This window comes from Orcinus orca, chromosome 20 (genome assembly GCF_937001465.1).
Source record: "Orcinus orca chromosome 20, mOrcOrc1.1, whole genome shotgun sequence".
NCBI classification, from domain to species: Eukaryota; Metazoa; Chordata; class Mammalia; order Artiodactyla; family Delphinidae; genus Orcinus; species Orcinus orca.
In genome coordinates this window covers 33,932,433-33,945,848 of record NC_064578.1, presented here as the reverse complement: position 1 = coordinate 33,945,848, position 13,416 = coordinate 33,932,433, and the positions used below count along the sequence as shown (strand labels likewise).

Genomic DNA, 13,416 nt, shown 5'->3' with positions numbered 1-13,416 from the left:
TCTGGGGGCTCCAAGTTTTCCTTGTGCCTAAAGTTGGTCTTTGATGGGCCTCAGCTTCTGTACAACTTCAGCTACACCTCTGTGATTATTTTCCAAAATATGCTATAGTAATTAGTCATTTCCTTTACTAGACAGTCAACTTTTTGAGGGTAGTGTTGCCATGGGATGGAACTTTTCTCCCATACATTGGTGACCTGAAAGCTATATATCTATTGGGTGCTCCATAAATGCATGTAATTATAAAGACTACAGGAGATTCTCCTGTACTTTTTCTTCTTTCTGAGTACTTACCACAACTGTAATTAAATACTTACATAATTATATATTTAACACATCTCTCACTAAACTGTAAACTCCATAAGGACAAAGACAAATGACAGGGTCCATATCTGTCTTGGTTATTGTTTTATCCCAATGCCCAGCACTGTACCTGGTACTCAATAAATATTTGTGAAAGAATCCTTTTGTTATTTGTTAAACGAAAGCTTCAACCATACATTTATATGGTGCTTATTATGTGCCAGTCTCTGTTCTTAGCATATTAAACACATTAACACATTTATCCTTATAACAACTCCATTACGTATATATTACTGGTATCCCCATTTCATTGATGAGGAAACTGAGGCAGGAAGGTTTAGTAACTTCTTAGGGAGTCCATCAAACAGGGACTTTGTCTGTGACAGGAGCTGTGCTAGGCACAAAATAAAATCGTGGTTAATATTTTTTGAGCACCTACTACATACATACATCAGGCTTGGAGTTAGGCGCTTTACATAATATTTTTTTAAGCCTCACAATAACCTGGCAAGTTAGGCATCCTTAATCGCATTTGATTATTATGGAAATAAAGGTTTGGCAAGTTCAGTAACTTGATAAATGTCACTAGCTGGTGGGAGGCGGAGTCGGTTCTACCCTTCAAATCCAGCCTTCCCCTTCCTGAGAAAACCCATAAGACACGCCCCTCCGCAAGGTCTGGGCCCGCCCAACCTCCCCTCTACGCCTGCGCTCTCCCCGCGCTGGCCACCACCCCGCTCCGCCGCCGACACGCCACGCGCACGCGCATTGCTTTCCCATGTGGGCTCGGGCCGTCATCGGGCCCAGCTGAACAGTAGTGCATAGACCTCTAGACTGCAAGACCTTGCTGCCAGCTGAGCAGACTCCACCGTCTTGCTGTTGCCCTCCTCTCTCGGTCTTCCCGCCAGCGCAATTCACAATGGGCAAGAGCCGGACGAAACGCTTCAAGCGACCTCAGTTCTCCCCTACGGGCGACTGTCAGGCCGAGGCGGCGGCGGCGAACGGGACTGAGCCAGAGGAGGACGACGGGCCAGCGGCGGAGCTGCTAGAAAAAGTGAGGCGAGGGCTCGCCGGGCCGCGCGGGGAGGGGCGGGGGGCAGGCCTCCCCCGGAGCCCCCGAGCAACGCCACACGCCCCTGCCGCCGCGTCCCCGCGCGTGCGCTCTGCTCTCTGACACTTGTTCTTTCCCGCAGCTCCAGCACCCGAGCGCCGAGGTCCGCGAGTGCGCCTGCGCGGGGCTGGCCCGGCTGGTGCAGCAGCGGCCGGCGCTGCCGGGCCTGGCTCGGCGGGACGCCGTGCGACGCCTCGGGCCGCTGCTGCTCGACCCCAGCCTGGCGGTGAGGGAGACGGCGGCTGGCGCACTGAGGTGAGCAGGGAATGGGGTCCGGGGTTGTGCCTCGGAACCGGGCCCACGGCGTCCAGCTGGCGCCTCCTGTGTGCCACGCACCGTAGCTAATCGGCTTCATCCTCAGTGCACTTGTCTGCGGCAGCTCGGGAGGGCCAGGAACTGCAGAGGCTCTCCTGTTTGCAGAGGGGGGCATTTGAACATAGGCTTCAGACTCCGGAGGACCCCATGAGCCCCGGACTACACGCATTGCTGCTTCACCTGCAGTAGCCACCTGTCAAACGTCCTCTCCTCAAGGCCTAGCGCACGTTGTACCCTCTCCAGGGAGCCACCATGGAGTCCTGAGGTTCAGTGAACTCTTCCAGTATAAATGCCAGGTGTTCTAGGTGCGGTAGATTTTGAGCAGGCAGGACATTGAGCAAGACAGCCAAGATCCCTGCCTTCACAGAACCCGTGTTGATGCGGAGACAGACAGGAAACCAGTAAACAGGTGAAACATAACATTAGATCGTAAGTGGTGCTATGGAGAAACCAAGAGGATGATGAGTTGGGGGTGGGAAGTTACTTTAAATTGGGTGATCTTTAGATGACATTTGTGAACTCTAGCCTCCTGGCTCTGGAGGCTAGAGCCAGGCGTGGACAAACAAGGGAAAGAGCATTCCTGACAGAGGGAACAGCAACAGCAGAGGGCTTGGCATGTATCTTGGTTAAAGAATGGGAAGGTTATGTGGCCGAATAGAGTGGAGGGCGGGCATTGTAAGAGTTGAGGCTGGAGAGATGGTTAAGGATCCGGTGGTGTAGAGCTAAAGGACCTATTCTAAGCAGGAGTGACTGGTCTAATTTACCTTTTCAAAAGGCCACTCTGGTAGCTGTGCAGAGAATGGACTGTAGGGGGGGCAAGAGTAAAGTTAATATTCGTAGTTTTCATAGCTCTGTCTTTATTTATTCTGTTTCATTCATTGATTTAGCAAGTATATATTGAGTGCCTGCTGTGCACCAGGCAGTGGGCTAGGTCGTGGGCATGTGGCAGTGAACAAGACACATAATTTCTGTCCTTAATGGATCTTACAGTATTGAGGGAGGCAGGCATTATGCAATTAATCACACAAGTGTGTAATTACAGCCAGTGATATTTACAGAAGATGCTGTGAGAAGGTATACCTGGGGGTTCAGGGAAGAAAACCCTAAGGGCGTGATGTCTGAGGTGAGATCTGGGGGATGAGTGGGGATTAACCACTTGATGGAGGAAACAGTGTGTGGAAAACCCTCCCCTCCCCCCAAAGCATACACACACTGAGAGCTCCTGGAAGATGGTGAGGCTTCATATCCTGAGTGCCTAGCACAGTTTCTCTTCATATCCTGATTGCCTAGCACAGTGCTCTGCACTCAGAGGGCAAGCACTGTCTTTCCAATCAAAACTAAATTTAGTCAGGATTGCTTCAAGGGAATGTCTTTCTCAATAGCCTCACCCTTCCTACCCTGGAAGTCCTGATTCCAAGAAAAGTTCCCTTCGTATAAAATCAGGCAGGGGACTTCCCTGGCAGTCCAGTGGTTAGGACTCCCTGCTCTGTCTGCGGAGGGTGCGGGTTCAATCCCTGGTCGGGGAACTAAAATCTCACAAGCCAGGCTGTGTGGCCAAAAAAAAAAAGATCAGGCCATGACTGATTCACATTAAATAAGAGAAGTCTTTCCTCTCCCTGTGTATCATCTCAGTCCTGAAAACTAAGCTGTTACAAGACAGAGACATCTGTTTACTTCATGTAGAGCAAGGATCAGCATAGGTGGAGATCTGTGGATTGGCTGTGCAACATCTTACAGGAATCATAAGCAATTTCTTCCGGGAAACCTTAAGTATGGGTAGAAATAGAAATAAACTTGAGCGCTTAATATGTTTTGTGACATGTGGTCTGAAAGTAAAACCTGTTTTAAACTTCTTGTGTAGAAATCTCAGTGCTTGTGGCGGTTTCGAAGTTTGTGATGACATGGTGACCAAGGATATCATGACTCCGCTGGTCGCACTGCTGAAAGAGGTATGCCACTTTCCCAGGTCGCTGTTAGTATACACACTCAGACGGTTTGGGGTTTTGTTTTGCCCTTTTTTTTTTTTTTAATAAGTTTATTTATTTATTTTTGGCTGCATTGGGTCTTTGTTGCTGTGCGCGGGCTTTCTCTAGTTGCGGTGAGCCGCGGCTACTCTTCGTAGCAGTGCCTGGGCTTCTCATTGCTGTGGCTTCTCTTGTTGTGGAGCACGGGCTCTCGGTGCGAGGGCTCAGTAGTTGTGGCTCGTGGGCTCTAGAGTGCAGGCTCAGTAGCTGTGGCGCACGGACTTAGTTGCTCCACGGCATGTGGGATCTTCCCGGACCAGGGATCGAACCAGTGTCCCCTGCATTGGCAAGTGGATTCTTAATCACTGTGCTACCAAGGAAGTCCCTGTTTTGCTTTTTAAGTACTTTGGTGTTAGTTATTTTGTCTTTCCTCAAAACATTCTATAGGAATTGTATTTCTTTCCTGGAAACACTGATCTCATCATGGATACTAGTCTCTAGTTTGTCCCCACTACCTTTATTTATCTGCTTGTTAGAAAAGACCTTCCTAAAACTATAGACTGACTCCTTTAGACTTTAAACTTCATACGATGAAAATAAGTTGTATTTATTGGTTGCTTATTTATGTGCTCGGTGCTGTCTTGTGTATTATTTCACTTAATCTTCGGAGCAGTCCTGTTTGGCAGGTATCGTTATTCCTGTTTTACAGATGAGGAAGCTGAAGCGCAGACATTAGGAATTTGCCGAGAAGACTAGATTATGTTCTCAGATTTAACATCATGCCACCTTTATTGCATGATGTAGTTCAGGGATTAAGGAGCTCTTCCTCCGCCGTGCCTCCGGTCCACTCTTCTGTATTGGTGGGTAATTTTCACTTGAGGCCATATAAAGGATATCCAGTTTCGATGAGAGGTGTCAGTCTTGTTCCCTTTAGAACAGTGATTGTACTAGGGATGATGTGCCCTGCAGGGGACATTTAGCAATGTCTGGAGCCATTTTTGATTGTTATGGCTTTGGAGTAGGGGTTGCTACTGGCATCTAGTGGGTAGAGGCCAAGGATGCTGCTGAACATCCTGCATTGCGCATGACAGCCACGTGCACCACAGCAAAGAGTCATCCCATCCAAATGTCAGTAGTGCCGAGATTAAGAAGCCTGCTTTAGAGGGTGCCGTGGATTTTAGGAGGGGCAGAACTGCAGAGTGGTTCAGAGCACCAGTTCGGAGCCAGGATGCCTGGATCTGAATCCCACTTCGCTAGATACTAAGCTACACCTTCAGCAAGCTCTCTGTACCTGTTTCCTATTTGTAGCAGGAGATTAGGGATAAGAGTTCATCTACTTCATAGGTTTGTGGTGAGGATTAAATGACTTAACAGACATGAAGTGCTTAGAATAGTGCCTTGCACAAAGAAGGTACTGTATAGATGTTAGCTCTTATTATGTGTTACTTTTCTTTGCCTTATATACTATCTTTACCACATTAGATAAAATATTTTGTATTGATTTTACATTTTCACTTAAAATGTGAAATGCTTTTTATCCAGTTTGTACAGTGCCTTGTGAACCTTTCTTGTCTGTATTTCTTGCCAGAAGGGCGCAGGGTTACAGGAACTGTACTGTTTAAGAATTTGATGGGCTTGTTAACCACTATCATTTTTAAAAAAATTTTATTGGAGTATAGTTGATTTACAGTGTTGTGTTTATTTCAGGCGTATAGCAAAGTGAATCAGTTGTACATATACACATCTCCACTCTTATTTTTTCTTTAGATTCTTTTCCCATATAGGCAACCACTATCATTTTTGATGTTTACTTTTTGTGATTCTTCACTGTCTTTCTGTTTAATTTTTCTTTTGAACAAAGGTACTAATCATGGTATTTGATTTCAGTGTAGTACTGGACTGGATTCAAATGAGATGTCTCCACAGGAAAAAAAAGATCAGAACAGAAATTCTATTGAAAACATAGCCAATGAGGCCGTAAACGTGCTGTGGAATATATGGTAAGATGCTTTCCAGACGCAGCCTCCTGCTTCAGTGCTACTCAGGCTGCTGCTCCCTCTGTTAAACTGCAGAGGAATCTCTGTTCTCTTTGGTAGGCGTGTAAATCTGTGATGTTCGTGCTTGGTCGGAGGTCTCATCAAGTGACCTAAGATCAACTGTCCTTCCCAAGCCGTTTTCCTCGTAGCATCACTACGTCCTTTTTTGCTTTACAGCTCTTCTCTCCAGTCATTGCTGCTGACAAAATAAGAGGAATCATGGTCATTAGTACCCACTGCACCTCCTTCCTCCCCCACTACCCATGTACCTTAAGGAGCAGTTGTCTTCAAGCCAGCCGGCCCCCAGTGCAGTAGATGCTTTGGCCTGGCATCTGGAATGAGACAGGGACCACAGACCTCAGTGGGTGCTTTACTCCTCTGCCGTGGCAGGTGCCATTTGACAGGGAAGTAGATGCCTGAGAAGAGCTCCTTTGGTCCCAGTAGGAAGAAGGCCACGCTCCATTCCATCATTGTAACAATGGCCAGGGGCGGGGGAGGGTGGGAGTAGGGGTGGGGGTGGGTGGACTTGCTTTTAAGAATGGAGATGGCTGGAAACACAACCTGCATTTTTTTCTATGCCATTTTATTGTCTCACATTTCTAGCCAGATTCTAGCAAGAATCTGTCATTTCCTTATTTTCAGTCAGCAGCGATGATTATTTCTGACCTAAAGCACAGGTACTTCATAGAATACAAGGTTAAGTTGGATCCTGGAAAGCTGCCTACACAGCAATCCAAACTTGCCTATGATTTCTCTCTTTTTTTTTTTAGTTTTTATTTTTATTTTTTAATTTTTATTGGGGTATAGTTGATTTACAATGCTGTGTTAGTTTCAGGTGTACAGCAAAGTGAATCTGTTATACATATACGTATATCCACTCTTTTTTAGATTCTTTTCCCATATAGGCTATTATAGAGTTATTGAGTAGAGTTCCTTGTGCTCTACACTAGGTCCTTATTAGTTATCTATTTTATATATAGTAGTGTGTATATGTCAATCCCAATCCTCCAATTTATCCGTCCCCCCCATGATTTCATTTTAAACTAGTGGATGCATTCCACCAGGAGAATTGGAGAGATCAGGTTTGAGGAAATGCCATATTCAAGCAAGCTAGTGGGTGCTGTTTTTCAGATAACTTTAATATATAAATTGTTGAACTCAGAAATTTAAAAAAAGTTTTCTTTGAAAAGTGCCTGGAAAAGTGGTCTCCACAGTGATCTCTCTTTCCTGAGTGCCCATTATCTTAACACGTTTATGCTTTATTTTCCTGACTATACCTGACTTTACTATGGGCTTCTTGAGGGCAGGTTCATAGCAGTGTTGCAGTAACTAGATGGATGGATGGATGGACGGATGGATGGATGGATGGATGGATAGATAGATGGATACATAAACAGAAAATAGTTTATCTTTAGAGAGCAGGATTGAATTTAATCATTTAGTCAGCTCTGTTAGCTGTTAGTCTGTCATGTGTATATATGGTATGTCTGGAGGAATATTCTTCTCTGGAACCAGGAAAAAAATTATTATAATTAGCTCTGTTTACCCTATATTTAGCATATATGTTAATAACATTGATAACATTAATTCTGATTCTTTTATTAAAAAATAGTGTAATTTCAAAAATGCTTATTATAACAATTTGTTGCAATCTACAAATTCTGTTAAAATTATAATAGTCTAGATGGAATGAATAAAATTTTAATTTTACTTTCTTTTAAATTTGTACTTTTTGTGTGATAAGTATAGAGGCCTTTTATCCTTACTTTAATTTATTATTACTGTGATACAGTGGAAAGACAAGTTAAGCTGGACCCAAAGACTCACTAGTAACAAAGTGTGTGATCTTTGGACAGATGACTTCACCTCTTGGGGTCTGAGTTTCCTTACCCACAAAATGAGGAATTGAAGTAAATGATTTCTAAGCTCTCTTCCATCTTTAACTTCCTGTAAGGAAATTGGCGTGCAGGTAAAGAGATTGGCTAAAAGATCCTACTGAGATGGAAATAAATGTACAGATAGCCAGTTGTGTTCCTGCACAGTGACTATGAATGGGCATTGGTTTCTTCATCTATAAAAATGGTGGGTGTATGACTACAACTCTTTGGTTCTTTTACAAAGCCTAATTATTTTTTCATGAATTTCTGTGGTTGATAATGTTAAAATGTGAATAGTAAAACATTTTTTTTCCCCCTTCAATTTAGTGAATGCAGTAGTAGAGCAGTATCTATATTCAACAAAGAAGGGTGTTTGGAGATTGTATTAAAGTATTTAAGTAGGTTTTCCACCAATGTTGACCTGGCTATTTCAGTAGGTAAGTGAAGAAAAGTATGTGTGGCCTTATTCAAAATTTTTTATTCAGACATAGCATGTTTATTCTACAGGAGTGATTTTTTTTTCTCATTGTATGTAAATGCATAGCTGAGTTCTATTCTGAAGCTTTTAAAGTCTGTGATTAATGCTTTACTTACTCATGTAGTTTTCCCACTCTTGACCCTGAGAGGGAGGAAAGTAATTATGTGAGCATATGTGGTTTCTAGTATACTACCATTCTTAGAAGGCTTTATTAATTCTGGAAGCTTTCATCTCCCATTTGCCGAGAAACAGTAACCCACAACTACCAGGCCTTTGAGCCATAGTTAATTGGAATGTAGACTTATTTAAATGGCTTGTACCACTATCTCATACTTCCAGAAGAATACTTCTGATAACTTGTGTTTTTTTTGAGAGAGGAAAATAAGTGATTGGAATTTCACGTAGGCCTGCTTGCCTTCCAGGCAGGGAAAGCAAAGTGTGGCAGCTTCAGCTGCCTTGGCTCCCTCGCCTTCTGTACATGGGGTTAGAGAGCCACCGGGGGCCCTTACTCAGCAGGTGGAGGAGACAGAAACCAGAGGATGGGTGGCTCAGCAGAACTCTGGGGGCAAGTGGAGAAATAATCGGTGAAAAGCATTTTTTTCTACCCATCATAATATAGGCATCTGGCTGTCCTTTTATTTAACTGTGTATTTCTCCTGGCAAGGACAAGTTTATTCCACTTCCTGAAGTGTATTCCCCTTACCAGTGTTTCTCTTGGCTCTAGTGGACATAGAACAGAAAAGAAAAAAATAATAGTGGAATAAATACTACTGAGAAAAATTTTTAAATCAGTTTCTCAAAATGGAATCTTTGGCAAAGGGGAGATTTGTGAGTAAATGAGAATTTTAAAAACAGTCGAACTAGGAAATTGGTAGGTGACTTTTAGTCTCAGAGGACAGTCTTTATTACAATAAGAGAATTTCAGGAAAGTTCATAGCTTTTAAAAGAGAAACTTCACTTCTGTTTTGGGGCCTTAAGGTTTGTAGATTTGGTTATTTATTTAGTTTTTTTTCCTAAAGAACTTTTTTAAAGAACTTTAAAAAAATGGATCAGAATAAAGTTATTTTGCATTGTATAGCAGTGTTTTCCTTGGCACTTACCTAGGTTCATGATTTTTTAAACAAATGTCAAACTACTTCTGTTTTGGAAATCAAGCACAGCTTACATATAGTAAAGTGAAATTCTGAGATTCCATCCTATGTATTAATACAGCTTTCTTTGAGCTTGTGTTGTCATAGCAATCACAACTTATCTTGTTTTTTTGCTAAAGTGAGTTTAATTAGTCTCTTAATGAAAAAAATACTACATTGGGATATATGTATATGTACATATATGCATATATATGGATTTATATATAAATGTATTTTGGAAACCAAAATAGAGCACAGCAATAGCATGTATTTTGACTACTAATTTGGATGGGAACGATCTGCTTTGGAAGTTTTAGACCTGGAAAGAAATGGATTTGTATGGTCTACAGTATCTCAAAGAAAACAGATTTGGGCTTGCTTCCTCATTTGTGCTTCGGTCAGACCTTTCATGCAGTCCCAACTGTTTTTATACTTTCAGTTAATTATTTCTAATTTACAAGTTGTAATCCATTGTCTTGTTCTAATGCCAGAGAACAGTTAAGTGCTAAATAAATCATATGTCTATTAATATTTTACCCATCTCTTAATTTGCTCATATTTTTATATAAAACACTTTTTTCCTTAAATATGTTTCACCAGAAATAACTCTAACTTTTAAGGTCGTGCTGAATTTCAGCGAAACCAGAATGTTCCCAAACCTAGGGCTTGTCTTTGACAACAGAACTACCCTGAGAGTGTTGTCAGTGCACTGGTGTTTGGTCCGCAGGCTGTTTGCTACTGGTCTGTGATGAGTACAGAAATAGAGGCTAAACCTTTATAAATGTTTATAGTAATTCCACATTGTCACGGCGGTTAAGAGGCTTTTAAATTATATTTCATAAAAGTATAGTTTTATAAAGGATTAGAAATTAAGAAAAAAGGGAAAAAGGTCTTTTATACCTCTGATAGTTTGGGAAGCCTCATTTGCATGTTCCGTGTTTGAGGGAAAGCGTATATCTCCTACAAAAGCTACCTGTGTCCAAAGAACTTGTAAAGATGCAAATGTTTTTTGATGAGTTATTTTGGTTTAAATTATCCTAGCAGAATTCATTTTTTTCTAAATATTTGATGTTTGTCTTTATAGCATATTGTTTGCAGACGGTGACTGAAGATAACCCAGAGCTACTGAAATCTTTCAGTGCCCCGGCATTGCATGTGCTGGAATCAGCAATGCTTTCTCCTGTCAATTCCATGGAATATATTCTATTAAAGACATTGGTGGCAGGTAAAGTTTAGCCATATGTGATAGTGTGCTTTTTTAGTAACTTGCAGTAGGTAGAGATGGGGGACAAAGTTATTCCCCCATTTCACCGCATCAGGGCTTTCTGTGCTTAGTCTGTTCTGAAAATTTTAATATTTTAGTGGAGACCCTTAATTCAAGCGGTTCTGCATAGTTTCAAAGCCTTCTAAGATTAAATGTGTTTTTAGTTTAACAAACTACTGTTGTCTGATAAAGAAATGCTGTTGTCAGGACCCCCTCTTATTTATGAACCAGTGAGTTCAGAAGTTGACTGTGTAGTGTAGGCATCTAAGACATGACCATTCACTTTCCTATAAGATCTTCACCCGCAATGCATCTCCCCAGAATTTCTAAATACAGAAAGAAGAAATAATCTGATGACATGTCAAGTAGTAGGAAACTTATCATATAGTTTCCTCTTGCCTTTGGTCTTCCAGGGGTAATTTATCTTGAGAGGTGGTTTTTCCCCCTAAACTGATAAAATACACATAACATAAAATTTAACATCTTAACCATTTTTAAGTGTACAGTTAAGCAGTGTACATTCGCATTGTTATATAACCGATCTCCAGAACACTTTTCATCTTGCAAAACGGAAACTCTGTACACATTAAACAACTCCATTTCCCTCTCCCCTCAGCCCCCAGCAACTACTATTCTCCTTTCTGTCTCTATGGATTTGACTACTCTAGTGCCTCAAATAGGTGGAATCATACAGTATTTTTCTTTTTGTGACTGGTTTATTTCGCTTAGTGTAATGTCCTCAGGGTTCATCCATGTTATAGCATGTGTCAGAATTTCCTTCCTTTTTAAGGCTGAATAATATTCCACTCTATGTATATATGACATTTTGTTTATCCATTCATCTGTGGACGGACACTTGGCTTGCTTCCACCTTTTTGTTATTGAATAATGCTGCTATGAATATGGTCCTACAGATGTCCATGTGAGTCCTTGCTTTCAATTCTTTTTGAATATATATACACCCAGGAATGATTTTTATTTTAACCGTCACATTTTTTTTTTTTTAATTAGTCTAACTACTTAGTGGTAGCTATTCTAGTTTCATAAGCAAAAAACCAAGAACCTGCTCTCTGGTTGTCCGTGAGACCTTGGAATTTTAGTGCATTCCATTCCACTCTTGGAATATAAGAAGCTGCTTAGGAGAACAGCTCAGGTTAAGATGAAAGAAAGCCAGGCAACTCAATTTGTCGTGGTAAAAGAAACTTGATCGGTGTTCTCTTGATCTGTTGCTCTCTGGTGTATCAGAGCAAGGCATTGTGTGCCAAGAAAAGGAGACGATTGTGAAGGACTGCTGTAATAAAGGGAGCTGCCTCAGTGCAAAGCTTTTCGACATTTAATAAAAACTGAACAAAGGCAGTGGGATCAGGATTTTTTGAAATTACACCTGAGCTTAAAGAGCCACTCTCATGGAAACTGTATTTAATAAAAGATTTCACAGTTGATTTCTTTGTCCTTATGCTCATTTTTTTTTCCACAGGCACAATTTGGAATCTGAAGGACATTATTCCATCCAAGAGTCAGGCAGAAATCATAAATGCCATACTAAAGATCTTATCTGAAGTTCTGGAAATGGATGCTGGTGAAACGGTTCTTCAAATGAAGGAGGCCGAAACTCAAAGGATAAAAACTGCTGCAGAGACTGAGGACACATTACAGAATGTTAATGGTGATGATTTGATTGAGGATGATGAAATGGAAGGAATTCCTCATAGAAGGAAAGTCAGAAGGAAAGCTTTCATTTCAGATTTACTTCCAGTAAGTCGGATTGATGCTTTCAGACATGGATTAATACAGCTATTTTCTTTCAATAGGTATCCTAAGCTTTGTAGGAAAATGTTACAGGAAAGTTAATTATAAAGTGAATTTCAGTTAAAAAAAAAAAGTCATGTTTTCCCATTAACTCGTAACTCAGAAATCTCCCAAAGGAGAAAAAAAAATGTCCTAAGACAAAACTTTTATATAGAGAAGGTTTGAAAGATGGGGTAGACCAGTACTTTTGCAGCACTTCAGAGACATGTGGTCATCTCCCACTTCAGTTACACATTCTCTTCCAGACTGTCTTCAAACTAAAGGAATTTTTACTTTGCTTGAATTGTCCCTTGCATTCTTGTCTCTTTTATTTTAGTGTTTAGCCTTACCAAAGTAGCAAGCCAAACTTTCATTTACCCCCTACTGGCGAGCAGAGGAGGTTGGGTGATTATGAAAATTAATGATGGTTTGTAGTTTTTGCAGACTGGTTTATAGTTTTTGTTTGTTTGTTTGTTTGTTTTATAAATTTATTTATTTATTTTTGGCTGCGTTGGGTCATCGTTGCTGCACGTAGGCTTTCTCTAGTTGAGGCGAGCAGGGGCTACTCTTCGTTGTGGTGCGCGGGCTTCTCACTGCAGTGGCTTCTCTTGTGGAGCACAGGCCGTAGGCACGCGGTCTTCAGTAGTTGTGGCATGCGGGCTCAGTAGTTGTGGCTCGCGGGCTCTAGAGCGCAGGCTCAGTAGATGTGGCGCACAGGCTTCGTTCCTCCGCGGCATGTGGGATCTTCCCGGACCAGGGCTCGAACCTGTGTCCCCTGCATTGGCAGGCGGATTCTCACCCACTGTGCCACCAGGGAAGTCCCTGGTTTATAGTGTTTGATTGGGGCTCATTTGTGCTAGTGGGTGTGACGGTGGGGCGAGGAGGAGCAGTCTTGGGTGCAGGGAACATTTCAGCTGAGCCAGCAGCGATGGAGCCATACTTTGGGAAAACATTTTTCCCAAGGAGGAGAGCAGGTCATCAGGAAGACAGGGAGGACAGTGAGTTGGGCTTTATTCATCTAGGTGCACATTTTCTGTGCTTACTCTGTGTGCCAGGCCCTGTGCCAGGTGCTGCTGATAGAAAGATGATTAAGGCATACTTCCTGTCTTCAGGGACCTTTTCTGTCTTGAGAGGATAGACATGTAATGATAATTTA

The 13,416-nt window shown here is 42.0% G+C and overlaps 1 protein-coding gene across 3 annotated transcripts in view; it reads left to right on the top strand.

The window, feature by feature from the left end:
* Positions 1-1,063: 1,063 nt before the first annotated feature.
* HEATR3 (HEAT repeat containing 3) overlaps positions 1,064-13,416 on the top strand; it is a 36,737-nt gene continuing 24,384 nt past the window's right edge. For 2 of the 3 annotated variants that reach the window (XM_033418894.2, XM_004264882.3), the window contains exons 1-7: positions 1,064-1,351; positions 1,491-1,663; positions 3,585-3,672; positions 5,575-5,687; positions 7,928-8,037; positions 10,293-10,433; positions 11,950-12,227. In XM_033418894.2, coding sequence (XP_033274785.1) covers positions 1,217-1,351; positions 1,491-1,663; positions 3,585-3,672; positions 5,575-5,687; positions 7,928-8,037; positions 10,293-10,433; positions 11,950-12,227 — 1,038 coding nt within the window. In that variant the 5' untranslated portion in view covers positions 1,064-1,216. Of the gene's footprint in view, positions 1,352-1,490; positions 1,664-1,734; positions 2,133-3,584; positions 3,673-5,574; positions 5,688-7,927; positions 8,038-10,292; positions 10,434-11,949; positions 12,228-13,416 lie in introns of those variants that run through there. The other variant, XM_033418895.2, reaches the window with a different exon arrangement.